Raw genomic sequence first — 26,165 nt, 5'->3', positions numbered from 1 at the left:
TTGCAGATTTGCTGGGCTCCTTCAGTCCCTGTTCCTTCCTCTAAGGTGGATCTTGTACTTTGAAATACATGTTTGTGGATTCCTTAAGAATCAGGGTTTAGGAGATGACAAGAAGTCCTAATTTCTTGTGACTCCCTTACTAACTGCGAGGTACAAGGCTACTGAGAATGGCAGCTGATGGCAAATTTGGATGGCTCATTGATGCCTTAGACCACACTCAAGCTTCCATTATGCACAGTAGTTTTTGGACTTCTAAGAACTGATGTGCTGCCAACATGTCACCCGTCATTCGCACGTCAATCTAACTTTATTGCATCACAAGGCTAGAGCCAACGGACTCCAGTCGTGTGTGATCATCATTCGAATACTGCGAGACCTCTGTCAGCGAGTTCCAACCTGGTCAGCCTTCCCAGGATGGGTGAGTATCTTTTAAAATCGTCATGATACTTTTGAAGCATGTACATCGTAAGAATACACTCGAACTGAAACTGTCGTTAAAAAGATTACATTCACAGCTCTTAAGTGAACGATGAGAAACATTTCCCAGTTGTTCGTTTGATTAAAAAAAAAATGTTTGCACATGCAAACTGATTGTCTGCATTTAAAAACAGTTTAGTACCTTCTAAATAAATGTTTAACGCACAGTAATTAGAGCCTTTTAAACATGAAGTAACAGCCATATAGTCAGCGTGCCAACTTATTTTTAGCTAATTTTGCAGCCGAACACCTCAGCATGCTAACACTAACATGCTAATATGGTACGGTACTTGACAAATACTACCTGCTAGCATGCTAACAGTCACGTTTACACTCAATATACAGTATGTAGCAGCCTTGCGTGTGTTCCACTGTAGGTTACTGTACTCACTGGTAGCCTAGAGAATCCTCCAAGTGTCATTGCAATGGTCGTCACCTTGGATAATTCCTCTGGTTAGAACTGGGCTTCCATGTGCTGAAACCACGGCTGCAATTTGTTCTGTAAAACTGTAGTCAACAGTCGCAGCTGCGATAATTAGCGGTGACGTTAGCATTGCATTTCCTGCCCTGTCATTCCACATTGATCACGTCAAAGCTGTATTATTTATGTTGAAATGAAATGCAGTTTATCGCCACTTAGCATTGCCCAGACAGCTGCTAATAGCTGTTAGCAGTCTTGTTAGCAATGTTTTGCCGCATCGAGACTTGCTACATCTTGATGTTGTATTTTGACATTGTCAAAGTCTCCCCAATGTGAAGAAGTGTTATTGTTATTGATGAGGCAGTAGTCAATAATAAAGTGCATCAAAAAGCTGTTATGCCAAAAATTGGTCAACTTAATTATGCAGATCAACATTATCTACCGTGTTGTTAGCATTGTTCCCTTAAAGAATGAAAAAAATATATTTTTAAATCTGCAGTGTTGTTTGAAGCCTGATGTAGCGAGGAACAACCGTATTAACACACGCTAACATGTTCATCCTGGGGATGACATCATCCATAACGCACACATTGAACACAAACCTGGGCAAACATAACCAACTTCCAGTGTCCACTGCTGTAGTCACAGATATTACACTCACACGTAACGTTGTGTGGACACAGGATGGAGCCCCGGCAGGCTGCTACAAGGTGATAGCATTTAAACTTGTACGGAGGTGTCATGGCGGTCTGCACAGACAAGCATGTACTTGTGTGTGTAAGCCAGGGCCAACACGCCAAATATAAAGGAAAAAAAATCTGCAGTGGCGCCCCAAATGTAACTGTGGCAGGCCACTTTATATGAATGAATGGAAAACTTTGAGACTGTTTGTGACAAATTCAAATGAATAAATAAATATATATATATATGTATTTAATTCATTTGAAATGTAGATTTACCACAATTAAAGTGGAATGTAATTTAAAATAATTTTGGGGATTATATTTATTAATTAATGACCAATTTAATAATTGTACGACTTAATTTCTCTAAATATAATTTATATGTGATCTAACAAAGTATTTTCTTTTTCTATGATGGCTATTAAAGGTCTGGCTCAGTTTGAGTAAGGATGTTAAATTTAATTTACAAAAGCTTATTTGTTCTTTTCAGAATTGAACCAATCCACTTTGTCTTCATCTGATAGAAGTGTCCTACAGTAAATGTTGTTGTACTTTTCAGTATGTGACATGACAACAACAATAATAAATATGGGAATGTTGTCTCCTCAGGCCATGGAGCTGCTGGTGGAAAAAGCCATCAGTAGTGCTTCAGCCCCACTCAGCCCTGGTGATGCACTGAGGCGCGTCTTTGAATGTATCTCATCTGGGATTTTACTCACTGGTAAGATGTTCTTTCCATTCATTTCATTCACAATATGACTGCATTCTGGCAAGTAGTTTTCGACAACTCTGCATACAAAAAATGACGATACAAGTCTAAGAATAATTAGGATTGCTTTTTACAATTGCAAGAAGTATACAAACAAGGGCTAGACTGACAACTCTATCACAATAGAAGTGTTTTATATCAGTCCTTGTCCATAAATATTGAGATTGTTATGACCTATGGACTAAAAGGACAAAAATATACCAAATGTAAACATTTGTATTTCTTCCTCTGATTAGAATCCTTCAGCTATCAAGGCAGAAAGGAAATGTCAACACAAGCATGGAAAAATTCTAAAATCACATTGAACACCTAACAATAACCTCTTAAAATGAAGGTGCAAAATAAGGAATAAGTAAGAAATGGTTATTAAAGTGTAACACAATAGTACAAAGTGTTAAAATGTAAACCTAGAGAAACGTGAGAAGAACTATTTTCTGCAGGTTTAGTGCCAGGAAGTTACAGCTGTGCTCTAAAGCAGTGGCTCCTAACCTTTTTGACCTCTGGGCCACACTTTTCCACTACAGAGGGGCCCGAGGCCCACACAACACTGAATTACGGTAGTAATCTTACTCTTGATTTTGATAGTGTTCAATAATTATATTACAGTTTAACAGATAAATCTTATCAAATGATATGAAAGCATGTGTTCATCACAAAGATGATTATTACAAGGCTTAGGTCACACTGTAATTACACAACATAAATACTAATCAAATATATTGCAAAAGAAGGGACTCATAAAAACTGATGAAAAATTCATTAAAATACAATTACACAGTGCTAAATACATTTTAACTAAATTAATAGTAAATGTTTCTTAAACTGTCAATAAAATTAAAGTGCAAAAAAAATACAGCTTCACCACTTTAGTCATATTTTTTGTGCTAAAGAAACTTCTCTGACTTTAGCTCCAGACTTCTGTTTAACTATTGTCATTACTGCCGCAAGTGGTGGAAAAGTGTATTACAACTTAGGACCACAGCTGAGAAACAGATACACTTTGGCGGCCCAACAATGGGCCCCAGCCATATGGTTAAGAAACACTGCTCTAAAGGGTGAGTGCAGCTCAGGTATTACCAGTATTGGTGGGGACAAGAACCTTGCATCATTTACAGACCACATTGGTCTTACTAAAGTCCCTTTTAAAATAATCAAAAAAACTGCCATACTGTCCAGGTGACTTTTCATGTTTTATCCACAATTTCTACATTTTTACTTTCTCTTATCACACCATGCAAAGAATCAAGCGTGAGACAACCAAACGTGATAGTTGATACTGTTACCTGGTTGGCTGTTACACTGATCAGTGATCGCTTCCTGTAAAACCAGAGAGCGAGTTGTTCATGCAACCAAACCTGCCTCACAACTTCCAACAAAGAAGGGAAAAAAAAGTTTATTAAACACATTTTCCTATTGATATCAATTAGGTATCTTTTGCGATATATCTTGATATTGTTTTATCGGCCAGGCATAGAAAGTGAAACATTTTTCACATTTCATGTGAGATCAAACTATTTGTCTGCACACCAGAGTCATGCACCCACTCTGACTCCTGCAGTCATGTCATTTATGTTCAATCTACTAAAATATCAGTTGTCATTGAGACAAGTCAATCAATCAATCAATCAATCAATGCCCTAAATCGAGTGTCTCAAAGGGCTGTACAAGCCACAACGACATCCGCGGTACAGAGCCCACAAGTGTGAATAGATTATTACTAGAACATTCTCATGACAACAAAATGTGAGGCACTTTATTAAGAACATTGAATTGATGAAGTGTGTCATTATCAGGTGGACCCGGACTGATGGATCCCTGTGAGAAAAGTGCGTTTGATACCCTCACAGCCATGGGGAAGCAGCAGAGGGAGGACATAACCTTAAGTGCCCAAGTAAGTTCTTTTTTGATGTCACTTGTCAAATGATTTGCTTCATAGCACTCACTAGCTGTGTTGTTACATAATGATCATCTGCCATCTTCTAAATTAAAATACTTTATAAATAGCTTCTTTAACATCCCCATTCGCTGATAAAATACATCTTTAGAAAAAATGCTTTCTAAGTTTTAAATAATTTAAACCATATTTTCCGCATTACAGAGCGCACCTGTAAATCAACTGCTCACACTACATTTTTTTTCTAGATATTAGCCAGACTGGATTATAAACCACAGATATTTATGTTGTGAAATTAGTTATGTTCGCAGAAAAAAATTATAAATGTTTATTTACATACGTTAATTGTTTCTAAACGGTGTCTGTCACACAGCAGTAAAATGGTTGATCAAACTAAACAGAAGTCATCGTCATGGACCCACCCTCTCCAAACAGCTAAACAGACTTAATAACTCCACGGTGACGTTTTTGTGAATTTACAAAACTGAAACTATACAAAAAGAATGCCATTGTAAGTTAACACTAACACAGACACTTGTAAACGTGTTAGCATATTAGCTAATGCTAATGACGCTTGCTTCTTTACATTACAATAGCACATACAAATATGCATGAAAACACTCCTACAGGCATCACACATGATGGTTTAGTTAGTAACAATAGTTTGTTATATTGTAAAACTTACAAAGGTTGCTTGGAGTGATGAATGAAGAATCCATACGAGTAGAAAATGCTACGGACGATTAGAAGACTGAACGGCACTCTCGAATAAAGTGTATTTGCTTGTTGTAGCTATTTTTATTGTCTTTGTCAGCAAAGAAAGATGTATCATTTAGCAGCACCGTTTTGTAAGCTGCAGGATTCAAAGTGTAGGAAACAAGTAGCAGCTTATAGTCCAGAATTGGCAGTAAATGATGTGCAGTCAAGTAAAACATTAAAAGTATTTCCTGTTTGGCATTCTGACAATAAAACTGCATTTTTGTCAGAATATTTTAAATTTGTTTAAATAATACATGCAAGCAATGTAATGTGATTAATCAAAATGCAAAAATGCGATTAAAGGGATTATAAGATGCAACAGCACTATTTAATAGTTAATATTAATGTAGGATTGCACCAAAAAAAAACAATGATACTTATTTATGGGTAAAATTACAGGTGAAACTCCAAAATAGAATATTTTGTAAAATGAATGTCAGCTATTCAACTTCAAATATATATGAAAATATGTGATATAAATTAATTCATACAAAGTAAAATATTTGTCATAATTGTAATGATCCTGGCCTACAATTCAATGTTTTCATAAGCTGTCAAGCATAATAATTATCAAAATAAGTCTTGAAATATCTTGACCTGCATGTTGTCGTGTATTAGTTTCACCTTGCACATCTACAGTTTATGCTGGAATAAAGCAACCTTTGCACAATATTCAATTTGTTTTTTTTCAACTATGAAGTTTAAAATCTTTTTCCTAAAAAAAGTCACTGAATTAATTACCGAAATCCCAAATATAGCAAAATTAAGCTACTATGATGTTTTATTTACCTAAATGATTATCTGTGCAGAACGTAATGAAACATGCAACTCTGATCCAAACAAGAACATTAATCGTATTTGTTGCTTTAAAATCCAAACAATCCCACAATTTATCTTTTTTTTTTTTTTCTTATTTAAAGACGTACATCGATGTCAAACACAACACTTCACTCTTCTGATTACATATAATTATATTCCATATTATTCTTGTAGTACAAGCCAAAGAACCATTTTATTAGTCATATTCTTTTTTCTCAAAGGGACAGCACAGCGTGTCACTTCTTGTTTCAACCATGGCTAATAGATAAGCAACCATGGCTAATAGATAAACAACCATGGCTAATAGATAAACAACTATGGCTAATAGATAAACAACCATGGCTAAAAGATAAACAACCATGGCTAATAAATAAACAACCAACAACCATGGCTAGTAGATAAACAACCAACAACCATGGCTAATAGATAAACAACCAACAACCATGGCTAATAGATAAACAACCATGGCGAAAAGATAATCAACATGGCTAAAAGATAAACAACCATGGCTAATAGATAAACAACCATGGCGAAAAGATGAACAACCATGGCTAATAAACGACCGTGGCTAATAGATACACAACCATGGCTAAACGATAAACAACCATGGCTAAACGATAAACAACCATGGCTAAACGATAAACAACCATGGCTAAACGATAAACAACCATGGCTAAACGATAAACAACCATGGCTAAACGATAAACAACCATGGCTAAACGATAAACAACCATGGCTAAACGATAAACAACCATGGCTAAACGATAAACAACCATGGCTAAACGATAAACAACCATGGCTAAAAGATAAACAACCGTGGCGAAAAGATAAACAACCGTGGCTAATAGATTACCAACCGTGGCTAATAGATTACCAACCGTGGCTAATAGATGAACAACCGTGGCTAAAAGATAAACAACCGTGGCTAAAAGATAAACAACCATGGCTAATAGATAAACAACCATGGCGAAAAGATAAACAACATGGCTAAAAGATAAACAACCATGGCTAATAGATAAACAACCATGGCGAAAAGATGAACAACCATGGCTAATAAACGACCGTGGCTAATAGATACACAACCATGGCTAAACGATAAACAACCATGGCTAAACGATAAACAACCATGGCTAATAGATAAACAACCATGGCTAAATGATAAACAACCATGGCTAAACGATAAACAACCATGGCTAAACGATAAACAACCATGGCTAAACGATAAACAACCATGGCTAAACGATAAACAACCGTGGCTAATAGATAAACAACCGTGGCTAAATGATAAACAACCATGGCTAATAGATACACAACCATGGCTAAACGATAAACAACCATGGCTAAACGATAAACAACCATGGCTAAACGATAAACAACCATGGCTAAACGATAAACAACCATGGCTAATAGATACACAACCACGGCTAATAGATACACAACCACGGCTAATAGATAAACAACCACGGCTAATAGATAAACAACCATGGCTTATAGATAAACAACCATGGCTAAACGATGAAGAACCATGGCTAAACGATGAACAACCATGGCTAATAGAAAAAACAACCATGGCTAATAGAAAAAACAACCATTGCTAACAGATTAACAAAAATGGCTAAAAGATAAACAACCATGGCTAATAAATGAACAACCAACAACCATGGCTAATAGATAAACAACCATGGCTAACAGATAAACAACCATGGCGAAAAGATAAACAACCATGGTAATAGATAAACAACCGTGGCTAATAGATAAACAACCATGGCTAATAGATAAACAACCATGGCTAAATGATAAACAACCATGGCTAATAGAAAAAACACCCATGGCTAAAAGATAAACAACCATGGCTAAATGATGAACAACCATGGCTAATAGAAAAAACAACCATGGCTAATAGAAAAAACAACCATGGCTAAAATATAAACAACCATGGCTAAACGATAAACAACCATGGCTAATAGATAAACAACCATGGCTAAAAGATAAACAACCATGGCGAAAAGATAAACAACCGTGGCTAATAGATAAACAACCGTGGCTAATAGATAAACAACCGTGGCTAATAGATAAACAACCATGGCTAAACGATAAACAACCATGGCTAATAGATAAACAACCATTGCTAAACGATAAACAACCATGGCTAAAGGATAAACAACCATGGCTAATAGATAAACAACCATGGCTAAAGGATAAACAACCATGGCTAATAGATAAACAACCATTGCTAATAGATAAACAACCGCGGCTAAATGATAAACAACCATGGCTAATAGATACACAACCATGGCTAAACGATAAATAACCATGGCTAAACGATAAACAACCATGGCTAAACGATAAACAACCATGGCTAAACGATAAACAACCACGGCTAATAGATACACAACCACGGCTAATAGATACACAACCACGGCTAATAGATAAACAACCACGACTAATAGATAAACAACCATGGCTTATAGATAAACAACCATGGCTAAACGATGAAGAACCATGGCTAAACGATGAACAACCATGGCTAATAGAAAAAACAACCATGGCTAATAGAAAAAACAACCATTGCTAACAGATTAACAAAAATGGCTAAAAGATAAACAACCATGGCTAATAAATGAACAACCAACAACCATGGCTAATAGATAAACAACCATGGCTAACAGATAAACAACCATGGCGAAAAGATAAACAACCATGGTAATAGATAAACAACCGTGGCTAATAGATAAACAACCATGGCTAATAGATAAACAACCATGGCTAAATGATAAACAACCATGGCTAATAGAAAAAACACCCATGGCTAAAAGATAAACAACCATGTCTAAATGATGAACAACCATGGCTAATAGAAAAAACAACCATGGCTAATAGAAAAAACAACCATGGCTAAAATATAAACAACCATGGCTAAACGATAAACAACCATGGCTAATAGATAAACAACCATGGCTAAAAGATAAACAACCATGGCGAAAAGATAAACAACCGTGGCTAATAGATAAACAACCGTGGCTAATAGATAAACAACCATGGCTAAACGATAAACAACCATGGCTAATAGATAAACAACCATTGCTAAACGATAAACAACCATGGCTAAAGGATAAACAACCATGGCTAAAAGATAAACAACCATGGCTAATAGAAAAAACAACCATGGCTAATAGAAAAAACAACCATGGCTAAAAGATAAACAACCATGGCTAAACGATAAACAGCCATGGCTAATAGATAAACAACAATGGCTAATAGAAAAAACAACCATGGCTAGAAGAAAAAACAACCATGGCTAAAAGATAAACAACCATGGCTAAACGATAAACAGCCATGGCTAATAGATAAACAACCATGGCTAAAAGATAAACAACCATGGCGAAAAGATAAACAATCGTGGCTAATAGATTACCAACCGTGGCTAATAGATTACCAACCGTGGCTAATAGATGAACAACCGTGGCTAAAAGATAAACAACCATGGCTAAAAGATAAACAACCATGGCTAAAAGATAAACAACCATGGCTAAAAGATAAACAACCATGGCGAAAAAATAAACAACCATGGCTAATAGATGAACAACCGTGGCTAAATTATAAACAACCATGGCTAAACGATAAACAACCGTGGCTATACGATACACAACCATGGCTAAACGATAAACAACCATGGCTAAACAATAAACAACCATGGCTAATAGATAAACAACCATGGCTAATAGATAAACAACCATGGTTAAACGATAAACAACCATGGCTAAAAGATAAACAACCATGGCTAGTAGATAAACAACCATGGCTAAACGATACACAACCATGGCTAAACGATAAACAACCATGGCTAAACGATAAACAACCACGGCTAATAGAAAAACAACCACGGCTAATAGAAAAACAACCATGGCTAAACGATAAACAACCATGGCTAAAAGACAAACAACCATAGCTAATAGATAAACAACCATGGCGAAAAGATAAACAACAATGGTTAAAAGATAAACAACCATGGCTAAACGATAAACAACCATGGCTAATAGATAAACAACCATGGCTAATAGATACACAACGATGGCTAAACGATAAACACCATGGCTAAACCATAAACAACCATGGCTAATAGATACACAACCATGGCTAGACGATAAACAACCATGGCTAAAAGATAAACAACCATGGCTAAACGATAAACAGCCATGGCTAATAGATGAACAACCATGGCTTAAAGATAAACAACCATGGCTAATAGATAAACAACCATGGCTAATAGATAAACAACCATGGCTAATAGAAAAAAACAACCATGGCTAATAGAAAAAACAACCATGGCTAATAGATAAACAACCATGGCTAAAATATAAACAACCATGGCTAATAGATAAACAACCAACAACCATGGCTAATAGATAAACAACCATAGCTAATAAATAAACAACCGTGGCTAATAGATAAACAACCGTGGCTAATAGATAAACAACCATGGCTAAACGATAAACAACCATGGCTAAACGATAAACAACCATGACTAATAGAAAAAACAGCCATGGCTAAAAAATAAAGAACCATGGCTCAACGATAAACAACCATGGCTAAACGATAAACAACCATGGCTAATAGATACACAACCATGGCTAAAAGATAAACAACCATGGTTAATAGATAAAACAACCATGGCGAAAAGATAAAACAACCATGGCGAAAAGATAAACAACCATGGCTAATAGATAAACAACCATGGCTAATAGATAAACAACCATGGCTAAACGATAAACAACCATGGCTAAAAGATAAACAACCATAGCTAATAGATAAACAACCATGGCGAAAAGATAAACAACAATGGCTAAAAGATAAACAACCATGGCTAAACGATAAACAACCATGGCTAAACAATAAACAACCATTGCTAATTGATAAACAACCATGGCTAATAGATACACAACCATGGCTAAACGATAAACACCATGGCTAAACCATAAACAACCATGGCTAATAGATACACAACCATGGCTAGACGATAAACAACCATGGCTAAAAGATAAACAACCATGGCTAAACGATAAACAGCCATGGCTAATAGATGAACAACCATGGCTTAAAGATAAACAACCATGGCTAATAGATAAACAACCATGGCTAATAGAAAAAAACAACCATGGCTAATAGAAAAAACAACCATGGCTAATAGATAAACAACCATGGCTAAAATATAAACAACCATGGCTAATAGATAAACAACCAACAACCATGGCTAATAGATAAACAACCATGGCTAATAAATAAACAACCGTGGCTAATAGATAAACAACCATGGCTAAACGATAAACAACCATGGCTAAACGATAAACAACCATGGCTAATAGAAAAAACAGCCATGGCTAAAAAAATAAAGAACCATGGCTCAACGATAAACAACCATGGCTAAACGATAAACAACCATGGCTAATAGATACACAACCATGGCTAAAAGATAAACAACCATGGCTAAAAGATAAACAACCATGGTTAATAGATAAAACAACCATGGCGAAAAGATAAACAACCATGGCTAATAGATAAACAACCATGGCTAAAAGATAAACAACCATGGCTAATAGATAAACAACCATGGCTAATAGAAAAAACAACCATGGCTGAAAGATAAACAACCATGGCTAAAAGATAAACAACCATGGCTAAACGATAAACAACCATGGCTAAACGATAAACAACCATGGCTAAACGATAAACAACCATGGCTAATGGATATACAACCATGGCTAAAAGATAAACAACCATGGCTAAAAGATAAACAACCATGGCTAAAAGATATACAACCATGGCTTAAAGATATACAACCATGGCTAAAAGATAAACAACCATGGCTAAAAGATATACAACCATGGCTAATAGATGAACAACCATGGCTAATAGACAAACAACCGTGGCTAAATGATAACCAACTATGGCTAAACGATAAACAACAATGGCTAATAGATACACAACCATGGCTAAACGATTAACAACCATGGCTAATAGATAAACAACCATGGCTAAAATATAAACAACCATGGCTAAACGATAAACAACCATGGCTAATAGATGAACAACCATGGCTAATAGAAAAAACTACCATGGCTAAAAGATAAACAACCATGGCTAAAACATAAACAACCATGGCTAAAAGATAAACAACCGTGGCTAAATGATAACCAACCATGGCTAAACGATAAACAACCATGGCTAAACGATAAACAACAATGGCTAATAGATGCACAACCATGGCTAAACGATTAACAACCATGGCTAATAGATAAACAACCATGGCTAAAAGATAAACAACCATGGCTAAACGATAAACAACCATGGCTAATAGATGAACAACCATGGCTAATAGAAAAAACTACCATGGCTAAAAGATAAACAACCATGGCTAAAACATAAACAACCATGGCTAAAACATAAACAACCATGGCTAAAACATAAACAACCGTGGCTAAAAGATAAACAACCGTAGCTAAATGATAGCCAACCATGGCTAAGAGATAAACAACCATGGCTAAAAGATAAACAACCATGACTAAACGATAAACAACCATGGCTAAACGATAAACAACAATGGCTAAAAGATAAACAACCATGGCTAAAACATAAACAACCATGGCTAAACGATAAACAACCATGGCTAATAGATGAACAACCATGGCTAATAGAAAAAACTACCATTGCTAAAAGATAAACAACCATGGCTAATACATAAACAACCATGGCTAAAACATAAACAACCGTGGCTAAATGATAACCAACCATGGCTAAACGATAAACAACCATGGCTAAACGATAAACAACAATGGCTAATAGATAAACAACCATGGCTAAAAGATAAACAACCATGGCTACACGATGAACAACCATGGCTAAACGATAAACAACAATGGCTAATAGAAAAACAACCATGACTAAAATCAAATCAAATCAACTAGATAAACAACCATTGCTAAAAGATAAACAACCATGGCTAATAGATAAACAACCATGGCTAATAGAAAAAACTACCATGGCTAAAAGATAAACAACCATGGCTAAAACATAAACAACCATGGCTAAAACATAAACAACTATGGCTTAAAGATAAACAACCATGGCTAAAAGATAAACAACCATGGCTAATAGATAAACAACCGTGGCTAAATGATAACCAACTATGGCTAAACGATAAACAACAATGGCTAATAGATACACAACCATGGCTAAACGATTAACAACCATGGTTATTGGATAAACAACCATGGCTAAAAGATAAACAACCATGGCTAAACGATAAACAACCATGGCTAATAGATGAACAACCATGGCTAATAGAAAAAACTACCATGGCTAAAAGATAAACAACCATGGCTAAAAGATAAACAACCATGGCTAAAACATAAACAACCATGGCTAAAACATAAACAACCATGGCTAAAAGATAAACAACCATGGCTAAAAGATAAACAACCGTGGCTAAATGATAACCAACCATGGCTAAACGATAAACAACCATGGCTAAACGATAAACAACAATGGCTAATAGATATACAACCATGGCTAAACAATTAACAACCATGGCTAATAGATAAACAACCATGGCTAATAGATGAACAACCATGGCTAATAGAAAAAACTACCATGGGTAAAAGATAAACAACCATGGCTAAAACATAAACAACCATGGCTAAAACATAAACAACCATGGATAAAACATAAACAACCATGGCTAAAAGATAAACAACCATGGCTAAACGATAAACAACAATGGCTAAACGATTAACAACAATGGCTAAACGATTAACAACCATGGCTAAACGATTAACAACCATGGCTAAACGATTAACAACCATGGCTAATAGATAAACAACCATGGCTAAAAGATAAACAACCATGGCTAAACGATAAACAACCATGGCTAAACGATAAACAACAATGGCTATTAGAAAAAACAACCATGGCTAAAAGATAAACAACCATAGCTAATAGAAAAACAACCATGGCTCAAATCAAATCAAATCAACTAGATAAACAACCATGGCTAAAAGATAAGCAACCATGGCTAAAAGATAAACAACCATGGTAATAGAAAAAAACAACCATGGCTAATAGAAAAAACAACCATGGCTAAAAGATAAACAACCATGGCTTCTTGAAAAACAACAATGACTAATAGAAAAAACAATCATTCCTAAAAGATAAAGAACCTTGGCTAAAAGATAAACAACCATGGCTAAGAGATAAACAACCATGGCTAATAGATAAACAACCATGGCTAAACAATTAACAACCATGGCTAATAGATAAACAACCATGGTTAAAAGATAAACAACCATGGCTAATAGAAAAAACAACCATGGCTAAAAGATAAACAACCATGGCTAAAATATAAATAACCATGGCTATAAGATTAACAACCATGGCTAAACGATAAACAACCATGGCTAAACGATAAACAACCATGGCTAAGAGATAAACAACCATGGCTAAAAGATAAACAACCATGGCTAATAGATAAACAACCATGGCTAATAGATAAACAACCATGGCTAATAGAAAAAACAATCATGGCTAAAAGATAAACAACCATGGCTAAAAGATAAACAACCATGGCTAAAAGATATACAACCATGGCCAAAAGATAAACAACCATGGCTAAAAGATAAACAACCATGGCTAAACGATAAACAACCATGGCTAAACCATAAACAACCATGGCTAAACGATAAACAACCATGGCTAAACGATAAACGACCATGGCTTAAAGATAAACAACCATGGCTTAAAGATAAACAACCATGGCTAATAGATAAACAACAATGGCTAAACGATAAACAACCATGGCTACTAGATAAACAACCATGGCTAATAGATAAACAACCAACAACCATGGCTAATAGATAAACAACCATGGCTAATAGATAAACAACCATGGCTAATAGATAAACAACCATGGCTAAAAGATAAAACAACCATGGCTAAAAGATAAACAACCATGGCTAATTGAAAAACAACCATGGCTAAAAGATAAAACAACCATGGCTAAACGATAAACAACCATGGCTAAAAGATAATCAATCATAGTTAAAAGATAAACATCCATGGCTAATAGATAAACAACAATGGCTAAACGATAAACAACCATGGCTAATAGAAAAAAACAACTATGGCTAAAAGATAAACAACCATGGCTAAGAGATAAACAACCATGGCTAATAGATAAACAACCATGGCTAAGAGATAAACAACCATGGCTAAGAGATAAACAACCATGGCTAATAGATAAACAACCATGGCTAAAAGATAAACAATCATGGCTAATAGATAAACAACCATGGCTAAAAGATAAACAACCATGGCTAAAAGATAAACAACCATGGCGTAAAGATAAACAACCATGGCTAATAGATAAACAACCATGGCTGATAGATACACAACCATGGCTAAACGATAAACAACCATGGCTAATAAAAAAACCCAACCATGGCTAATAGATTAACAACCATGGCTAAAAGATAAACAACCATGGCTAATAGATGAACAACCAACAACCATGGCTAATAGATCAACAACCATGGCTAATAGATAAACAACCTTGGCTAATAGATAAACAACCTTGGCTAATAGATAAACAACCATTGCGAAAAGATAAACAACCATGGCTAAAAGATAAACAATCGTGGCTAATAGATAAGCAACCATGGCTAGAGGATAAACAACCATGGCTAATAGATAAACAACCATGGCTAATAGATAAACAACCATGGCTAATAGATAAACAACCATGGTTAAACGATAAATAACCATGGCTAAACGATTAACAACTATGGCTAATAGAAAAAACAACCATGGCTAAAAGATAAACAACCATGGCTAATAGATAAACAACCATGGCTAAAAGATTAAAAAAAAAACCATGGCTTATAGATAAACAACCATGGCTAATAGATAAACAACCATGGCTAATAGATAAACAACCATGGTTAAACGATAAATAACCATGGCTAAACGATTAACAACTATGGCTAATAGAAAAAACAACCATGGCTAAAAGATAAACAACCATGGCTAATAGATAAACAACCATGGCTAAAAGATTTAAAAAAAAACCATGGCTTATAGATAAACAACCATGGCTAATAGAAAAAACAACCATGGCTAACAGAAAAAACAACCATCGCTAAAATCTAAACAACCACGGCTAAACGATAAACAACCACGGCTAAAGGACAAACAACCACGGCTAATAGATAAACAACCACGGCTAGTAGATAAACAACCTTGGCTAATAGATAAACAACCACGGCTAGTAGATAAACAACCATGGCTACTAGATAAACAACCACGGCTAAATAATAAACAACCACGGCTAAACGATAAACAACCATGGCTAAAAGACAAACAACCATAGCTAATAGATAAACAACCATGGCGAAAAGATAAACAACAATGGTTAAAAGATAAACAACCATGGCTAAACGATAAACAACCATGGCTAATAGATAAACAACCATGGCTAATAGATACACAACGATGGCTAAACGATAAACACCATGGCTAAACCATAAACAACCATGGCTAATAGATACACAACCATGGCTAGACGATAAACAACCATGGCTAAAAGATAAACAACCATGGCTAAACGATAAACAGCCATGGCTAATAGATGAACAACCATGGCTTAAAGATAAACAACCATGGCTAATAGATAAACAACCATGGCTAATAGATAAACAACCATGGCTAATAGAAAAAAACAACCATGGCTAATAGAAAAAACAACCATGGCTAATAGATAAACAACCATGGCTAAAATATAAACAACCATGGCTAATAGATAAACAACCAACAACCATGGCTAATAGATAAACAACCATAGCTAATAAATAAACAACCGTGGCTAATAGATAAACAACCGTGGCTAATAGATAAACAACCATGGCTAAACGATAAACAACCATGGCTAAACGATAAACAACCATGACTAATAGAAAAAACAGCCATGGCTAAAAAATAAAGAACCATGGCTCAACGATAAACAACCATGGCTAAACGATAAACAACCATGGCTAATAGATACACAACCATGGCTAAAAGATAAACAACCATGGTTAATAGATAAAACAACCATGGCGAAAAGATAAAACAACCATGGCGAAAAGATAAACAACCATGGCTAATAGATAAACAACCATGGCTAATAGATAAACAACCATGGCTAAACGATAAACAACCATGGCTAAAAGATAAACAACCATAGCTAATAGATAAACAACCATGGCGAAAAGATAAACAACAATGGCTAAAAGATAAACAACCATGGCTAAACGATAAACAACCATGGCTAAACAATAAACAACCATGGCTAATTGATAAACAACCATGGCTAATAGATACACAACCATGGCTAAACGATAAACACCATGGCTAAACCATAAACAACCATGGCTAATAGATACACAACCATGGCTAGACGATAAACAACCATGGCTAAAAGATAAACAACCATGGCTAAACGATAAACAGCCATGGCTAATAGATGAACAACCATGGCTTAAAGATAAACAACCATGGCTAATAGATAAACAACCATGGCTAATAGAAAAAAACAACCATGGCTAATAGAAAAAACAACCATGGCTAATAGATAAACAACCATGGCTAAAATATAAACAACCATGGCTAATAGATAAACAACCAACAACCATGGCTAATAGATAAACAACCATGGCTAATAAATAAACAACCGTGGCTAATAGATAAACAACCATGGCTAAACGATAAACAACCATGGCTAAACGATAAACAACCATGGCTAATAGAAAAAACAGCCATGGCTAAAAAAATAAAGAACCATGGCTCAACGATAAACAACCATGGCTAAACGATAAACAACCATGGCTAATAGATACACAACCATGGCTAAAAGATAAACAACCATGGCTAAAAGATAAACAACCATGGTTAATAGATAAAACAACCATGGCGAAAAGATAAACAACCATGGCTAATAGATAAACAACCATGGCTAAAAGATAAACAACCATGGCTAATAGAAAAAACAACCATGGCTGAAAGATAAACAACCATGGCTAAAAGATAAACAACCATGGCTAAACGATAAACAACCATGGCTAAACGATAAACAACCATGGCTAAACGATAAACAACCATGGCTAATGGATATACAACCATGGCTAAAAGATAAACAACCATGGCTAAAAGATAAACAACCATGGCTAAAAGATATACAACCATGGCTTAAAGATATACAACCATGGCTAAAAGATAAACAACCATGGCTAAAAGATATACAACCATGGCTAATAGATGAACAACCATGGCTAATAGACAAACAACCGTGGCTAAATGATAACCAACTATGGCTAAACGATAAACAACAATGGCTAATAGATACACAACCATGGCTAAACGATTAACAACCATGGCTAATAGATAAACAACCATGGCTAAAATATAAACAACCATGGCTAAACGATAAACAACCATGGCTAATAGATGAACAACCATGGCTAATAGAAAAAACTACCATGGCTAAAAGATAAACAACCATGGCTAAAACATAAACAACCATGGCTAAAAGATAAACAACCGTGGCTAAATGATAACCAACCATGGCTAAACGATAAACAACCATGGCTAAACGATAAACAACAATGGCTAATAGATGCACAACCATGGCTAAACGATTAACAACCATGGCTAATAGATAAACAACCATGGCTAAAAGATAAACAACCATGGCTAAACGATAAACAACCATGGCTAATAGATGAACAACCATGGCTAATAGAAAAAACTACCATGGCTAAAAGATAAACAACCATGGCTAAAACATAAACAACCATGGCTAAAACATAAACAACCATGGCTAAAACATAAACAACCGTGGCTAAAAGATAAACAACCGTAGCTAAATGATAGCCAACCATGGCTAAGAGATAAACAACCATGGCTAAAAGATAAACAACCATGACTAAACGATAAACAACCATGGCTAAACGATAAACAACAATGGCTAAAAGATAAACAACCATGGCTAAAACATAAACAACCATGGCTAAACGATAAACAACCATGGCTAATAGATGAACAACCATGGCTAATAGAAAAAACTACCATTGCTAAAAGATAAACAACCATGGCTAATACATAAACAACCATGGCTAAAACATAAACAACCGTGGCTAAATGATAACCAACCATGGCTAAACGATAAACAACCATGGCTAAACGATAAACAACAATGGCTAATAGATAAACAACCATGGCTAAAAGATAAACAACCATGGCTACACGATGAACAACCATGGCTAAACGATAAACAACAATGGCTAATAGAAAAACAACCATGACTAAAATCAAATCAAATCAACTAGATAAACAACCATTGCTAAAAGATAAACAACCATGGCTAATAGATAAACAACCATGGCTAATAGAAAAAACTACCATGGCTAAAAGATAAACAACCATGGCTAAAACATAAACAACCATGGCTAAAACATAAACAACTATGGCTTAAAGATAAACAACCATGGCTAAAAGATAAACAACCATGGCTAATAGATAAACAACCGTGGCTAAATGATAACCAACTATGGCTAAACGATAAACAACAATGGCTAATAGATACACAACCATGGCTAAACGATTAACAACCATGGTTATTGGATAAACAACCATGGCTAAAAGATAAACAACCATGGCTAAACGATAAACAACCATGGCTAATAGATGAACAACCATGGCTAATAGAAAAAACTACCATGGCTAAAAGATAAACAACCATGGCTAAAAGATAAACAACCATGGCTAAAACATAAACAACCATGGCTAAAACATAAACAACCATGGCTAAAAGATAAACAACCATGGCTAAAAGATAAACAACCGTGGCTAAATGATAACCAACCATGGCTAAACGATAAACAACCATGGCTAAACGATAAACAACAATGGCTAATAGATATACAACCATGGCTAAACAATTAACAACCATGGCTAATAGATAAACAACCATGGTTAAAAGATAAACAACCCCGGCTAAACGATAAACAACCATGGCTAATAGATGAACAACCATGGCTAATAGAAAAAACTACCATGGGTAAAAGATAAACAACCATGGCTAAAACATAAACAACCATGGCTAAAACATAAACAACCATGGATAAAACATAAACAACCATGGCTAAAAGATAAACAACCATGGCTAAACGATAAACAACAATGGCTAAACGATTAACAACAATGGCTAAACGATTAACAACCATGGCTAAACGATTAACAACCATGGCTAAACGATTAACAACCATGGCTAATAGATAAACAACCATGGCTAAAAGATAAACAACCATGGCTAAACGATAAACAACCATGGCTAAACGATAAACAACAATGGCTATTAGAAAAAACAACCATGGCTAAAAGATAAACAACCATAGCTAATAGAAAAACAACCATGGCTCAAATCAAATCAAATCAACTAGATAAACAACCATGGCTAAAAGATAAGCAACCATGGCTAAAAGATAAACAACCATGGTAATAGAAAAAAACAACCATGGCTAATAGAAAAAACAACCATGGCTAAAAGATAAACAACCATGGCTTCTTGAAAAACAACAATGACTAATAGAAAAAACAATCATTCCTAAAAGATAAAGAACCTTGGCTAAAAGATAAACAACCATGGCTAAGAGATAAACAACCATGGCTAATAGATAAACAACCATGGCTAAACAATTAACAACCATGGCTAATAGATAAACAACCATGGTTAAAAGATAAACAACCATGGCTAATAGAAAAAACAACCATGGCTAAAAGATAAACAACCATGGCTAAAATATAAATAACCATGGCTATAAGATTAACAACCATGGCTAAACGATAAACAACCATGGCTAAACGATAAACAACCATGGCTAAGAGATAAACAACCATGGCTAAAAGATAAACAACCATGGCTAATAGATAAACAACCATGGCTAATAGATAAACAACCATGGCTAATAGAAAAAACAATCATGGCTAAAAGATAAACAACCATGGCTAAAAGATAAACAACCATGGCTAAAAGATATACAACCATGGCCAAAAGATAAACAACCATGGCTAAAAGATAAACAACCATGGCTAAACGATAAACAACCATGGCTAAACCATAAACAACCATGGCTAAACGATAAACAACCATGGCTAAACGATAAACGACCATGGCTTAAAGATAAACAACCATGGCTTAAAGATAAACAACCATGGCTAATAGATAAACAACAATGGCTAAACGATAAACAACCATGGCTACTAGATAAACAACCATGGCTAATAGATAAACAACCAACAACCATGGCTAATAGATAAACAACCATGGCTAATAGATAAACAACCATGGCTAATAGATAAACAACCATGGCTAAAAGATAAAACAACCATGGCTAAAAGATAAACAACCATGGCTAATTGAAAAACAACCATGGCTAAAAGATAAAACAACCATGGCTAAACGATAAACAACCATGGCTAAAAGATAATCAATCATAGTTAAAAGATAAACATCCATGGCTAATAGATAAACAACAATGGCTAAACGATAAACAACCATGGCTAATAGAAAAAAACAACTATGGCTAAAAGATAAACAACCATGGCTAAGAGATAAACAACCATGGCTAATAGATAAACAACCATGGCTAAGAGATAAACAACCATGGCTAAGAGATAAACAACCATGGCTAATAGATAAACAACCATGGCTAAAAGATAAACAATCATGGCTAATAGATAAACAACCATGGCTAAAAGATAAACAACCATGGCTAAAAGATAAACAACCATGGCGTAAAGATAAACAACCATGGCTAATAGATAAACAACCATGGCTGATAGATACACAACCATGGCTAAACGATAAACAACCATGGCTAATAAAAAAACCCAACCATGGCTAATAGATTAACAACCATGGCTAAAAGATAAACAACCATGGCTAATAGATGAACAACCAACAACCATGGCTAATAGATCAACAACCATGGCTAATAGATAAACAACCTTGGCTAATAGATAAACAACCTTGGCTAATAGATAAACAACCATTGCGAAAAGATAAACAACCATGGCTAAAAGATAAACAATCGTGGCTAATAGATAAGCAACCATGGCTAGAGGATAAACAACCATGGCTAATAGATAAACAACCATGGCTAATAGATAAACAACCATGGCTAATAGATAAACAACCATGGTTAAACGATAAATAACCATGGCTAAACGATTAACAACTATGGCTAATAGAAAAAACAACCATGGCTAATAGATAAACAACCATGGCTAAAAGATTAAAAAAAAACCCATGGCTTATAGATAAACAACCATGGCTAATAGATAAACAACCATGGCTAATAGATAAACAACCATGGTTAAACGATAAATAACCATGGCTAAACGATTAACAACTATGGCTAATAGAAAAAACAACCATGGCTAAAAGATAAACAACCATGGCTAATAGATAAACAACCATGGCTAAAAGATTTAAAAAAAAACCATGGCTTATAGATAAACAACCATGGCTAATAGAAAAAACAACCATGGCTAACAGAAAAAACAACCATCGCTAAAATCTAAACAACCACGGCTAAACGATAAACAACCACGGCTAAAGGACAAACAACCACGGCTAATAGATAAACAACCACGGCTAGTAGATAAACAACCTTGGCTAATAGAAAAAACAACCATGGCTAACAGAAAAAACAACCATCGCTAAAATCTAAACAACCACGGCTAAACGATAAACAACCACGGCTAAAGGACAAACAACCACGGCTAATAGATAAACAACCACGGCTAATAGATAAACAACCTTGGCTAATAGATAAACAACCACGGCTAGTAGATAAACAACCATGGCTACTAGATAAACAACCACGGCTAAATAATAAACAACCACGGCTAAACGATAAACAACCACGGCTAAAAGATAAACAACCACGGCTAATAGATAAACAACCATGGCTAATAGATAAACAACCACGGCTAATAAGAATAAAGCTGATATTAGGTGTCACATAACAATCATGATATTATTTGTGGGATCCTTACAGTTCGCCCTCAGGCTGTTGGCGTTCCGTCACATTCACAAGATTTTGGGTATGGACCCCGTGCCGCAGACCAACCCTCGCTTCAACGTGAACAGCAGCCGCAAGCGTCGCCATGACAACAGTGATGGAGGAGACAGCTTTGAGGGTGAAGGCAAAAAGGATAAGAAGGATTTTGATATTGTTTAGGTGTCGCTGTACCATCCTGGAAACAAAAGAAAAAAAGATACTTAGACGTATTTAAAAAGGGGTCCACCAGTGTGTGTTTGTTTGTGCGTGCTTTTTGTTGTTGCTGTTTAGTTTTGAAGATACACATGCTTAAGTGAATATCAGACAAAGTAACACAACTGTGTATGGTTTTTAGATTTGTAATGGCTGGCTGCCAACTGTACAAGATATGTAGTGTTTTCTTTTAACCCAAATAGTGAAATGATTCTGCTGTCAAGTGTTTGCTTCCCAAACATGGACTGCTGCTTCCCTTCTGAGCAGGAGAGCCAGAGAAAGGTTGAATTGTGTCGTGCAGCGCCTTTCCATTCATGTGTAAAGTAGCATTCCAGGGTGGACCTTGTTGTTCTTGCTATTGTCACGCATCACCTCAAAACTCTTCTTTTTGAATTGGAATGTTAGATACTTCAGTTTTGTCTGCTTAGTAGTCAGCCAATAATAACTAACACTAGTTTTCTTTTATAATATGAACTATTATTATATTAAGTCAAACCACAATGCTTAGAAAGCATGGCTGTTTTCATTCATTGCATCCTCGTGACAGTAGGTGCTACTTGGACGACTGGAAAGTAATAAGGAATGATCTCTTTATGAGTAGCAGAATAAACTCATTTCCACATTAAAGATCTGTGTGCTTTTTCTTTGAATCAGTGAAATTATTTTGTTGGGAGAAAAAACAAAAAAATATTGTAAAATGCTCATTCACAATGAATTATAAGGAAAACAAATAGTCCAAAAGTTAGTAAAAAATAGATACAAATATTTTCTTTAACTTTCATGCAATATCACCTTTTTTATACATATTTATATACATGTAATACATACATATACATATATATATACATGTATATATATATATATATTTATATATATGTGTGTATATATATATATACGTATGTGTATATATATGCATATATGTGTTGTGTATATATATATATATGTGTATATACTGTATATATATATATGTGTATATATACATATATATGTATACATATATGTATGTATGTATATATATATATATATATATATGTGTGTGTATATATGTATGTATATATATATGTATGTATATATATATGTATGTATACATATATGTATGTGTGTGTATATATATATTTTAGGGCTGTCAAAATTAAATAATTAACTCGTGTGATTAATCACCCAAGATTTTAGCAATAATCATGCAATCTATTTTAAACGTATAATCACTGTGCGGTCAGTGATCAGATCAATGCACAGGTCGGTACACTAATGAGCAAGGAGATGGACAGGTGTGCTCGCTACTGGCAAATTCCGCCACGAAATTTGGCCAAAAGAACTTTAGATAAAATTGTTACCAACTTTTTTGTAAATAAATGACATGCATTCAAGTAAAATCTTCCCAGGTGACATTCTGACAATAAAATTGCCTTTGGGTACAAATATTAGGTTCTTTTCTTCAGCAGATTTTAATGATGCAAGCTAGTAATAACCTGTGATGAATTATGACTATTCCAAAACAGTGGAGCATTGGTTAGCGCTGGTGCCTCACAATGACAAGGTTCTGGGTTCTATGTGCAAACTTGTGTGTGACTGGCAGGTACTGCTGAGACTTGCACCTGATAGGCGTGTGGGCAAACTCCAAAATGTCTTTCTTTGGTCAGGCAGCATGTTGAAGCAAAATTATCCTTAAAGACAACAATGACTTGCATCTACTGCTCTTCAAAGTCTTTCTAAAGCTTCTAGGAAATGATCACAAGACACTGATAAACTGCAACCTTGAACAAGATATAAAGGAAATATGAACAATGGGGAAAATGACATTTTTGTTTGAACTGTTCAAGAAATGATGGCTGAAGACGACAATGAATTTAACAATACTGGGTTTAGTATTGCGCTACCTTCTTGAAAATAGGTTTTGGAAGGGTGAAATATTAATTCATGTATCCACAAGCATATTTTTATTATTGTGTTTTTTAAATAAAATACATGTATTTCTTTCTTTTATCTAATCTTTACACTATTTCAAACAAAATATTTATATTCTTATCAAGTCCATGCATTGTTCTTTCCTCTAAAAATTCAGAACATATTTAAAATATATATATATATATTTATGTTCCAACTAGCATTTTTTATTTTATTTTGTTTTTTACAAAATACAAAAGTATTTATTTCTTTATCTTATGTGTTACACTGTTTCCACTAAAATATTTAAACATTATTTTCAAGTATTTATATACAGGTAAAAGCCAGTAAATTAGAATATTTTGAAAAACTTGATTTATTTCAGTAATTGCATTCAAAAGGTGTAACTTGTACATTATATTTATTCATTGCACACAGACTGATGCATTCAAATGTTTATTTCATTTAATTTTGATGATTTGAAGTGGCAACAAATGAAAATCCAAAATTCCGTGTGTCACAAAATTAGAATATTGTGTAAGGGTTAAATTTTGAAGACACCTGGTGCCACAAACTAATCAGCTGATTAACTCAAAACACCTGCAAAGGGCTTTAAATGGTCTCTCAGTCCAGTTCTGAAGCCTACACAAACATGGGGAAGACTTCAGATTTGACAGCTGTCCAAAAGGCAACCATCGACACATTGCACAAGGAGGGAAAGACACAAAAGGTTATTGCTGAAGAGGCTGGCTGTTCTCAGAGCTCTGTGTCCAAACACATTAATGGAGAGGCAAAGGGAAGGAAAAACTGTGGTCAGAAAAAGTGTACAAGCGATAGGGATCACCGCGCCCTGGTCAAGATTGTGAAAAAAAACCCATTCAAAAATGTGGGGGAGATTCAGAAGGAGTGGACAGCTGCTGGAGTCAGTGCTTCAAGATCCACCACCAAGAGACGCTTGAAAGACATGGGTTTCAACTGCCGCATACCTCGTGTCAAGCCACTGTTGACCAAGAAACAGCGCGCAAAGCGTCTCACCTGGGCTAAGGAAAAAAAGAGCTGGACTGCTGCTGAGTGGTCCAAAGTCATGTTTTCTGAC

The 26,165-nt window shown here is 35.1% G+C and overlaps 1 protein-coding gene across 2 annotated transcripts in view; it reads left to right on the top strand.

The window, feature by feature from the left end:
• The window catches only part of zfr (zinc finger RNA binding protein), a 60,717-nt gene extending 36,908 nt beyond the window's left edge, over window positions 1-23,809 (top strand). For both annotated transcript variants that reach the window (XM_061986584.1, XM_061986583.1), the window contains exons 17-20: window positions 323-418; window positions 2,191-2,302; window positions 4,144-4,241; window positions 22,967-23,809. In XM_061986584.1, coding sequence (XP_061842568.1) covers window positions 323-418; window positions 2,191-2,302; window positions 4,144-4,241; window positions 22,967-23,149 — 489 coding nt within the window. In that variant the 3' untranslated portion in view covers window positions 23,150-23,809. The remainder of the gene's footprint in view (window positions 1-322; window positions 419-2,190; window positions 2,303-4,143; window positions 4,242-22,966) is intronic.
• The last annotated feature ends 2,356 nt before the right edge of the window (window positions 23,810-26,165 follow it).

This window comes from Nerophis lumbriciformis, linkage group LG12 (genome assembly GCF_033978685.3).
Source record: "Nerophis lumbriciformis linkage group LG12, RoL_Nlum_v2.1, whole genome shotgun sequence".
NCBI classification, from domain to species: domain Eukaryota; kingdom Metazoa; phylum Chordata; class Actinopteri; order Syngnathiformes; family Syngnathidae; genus Nerophis; species Nerophis lumbriciformis.
The sequence above is the reverse complement of the archived record's forward strand: the minus strand, read 5'-3'. Positions and strand labels throughout refer to the sequence as shown.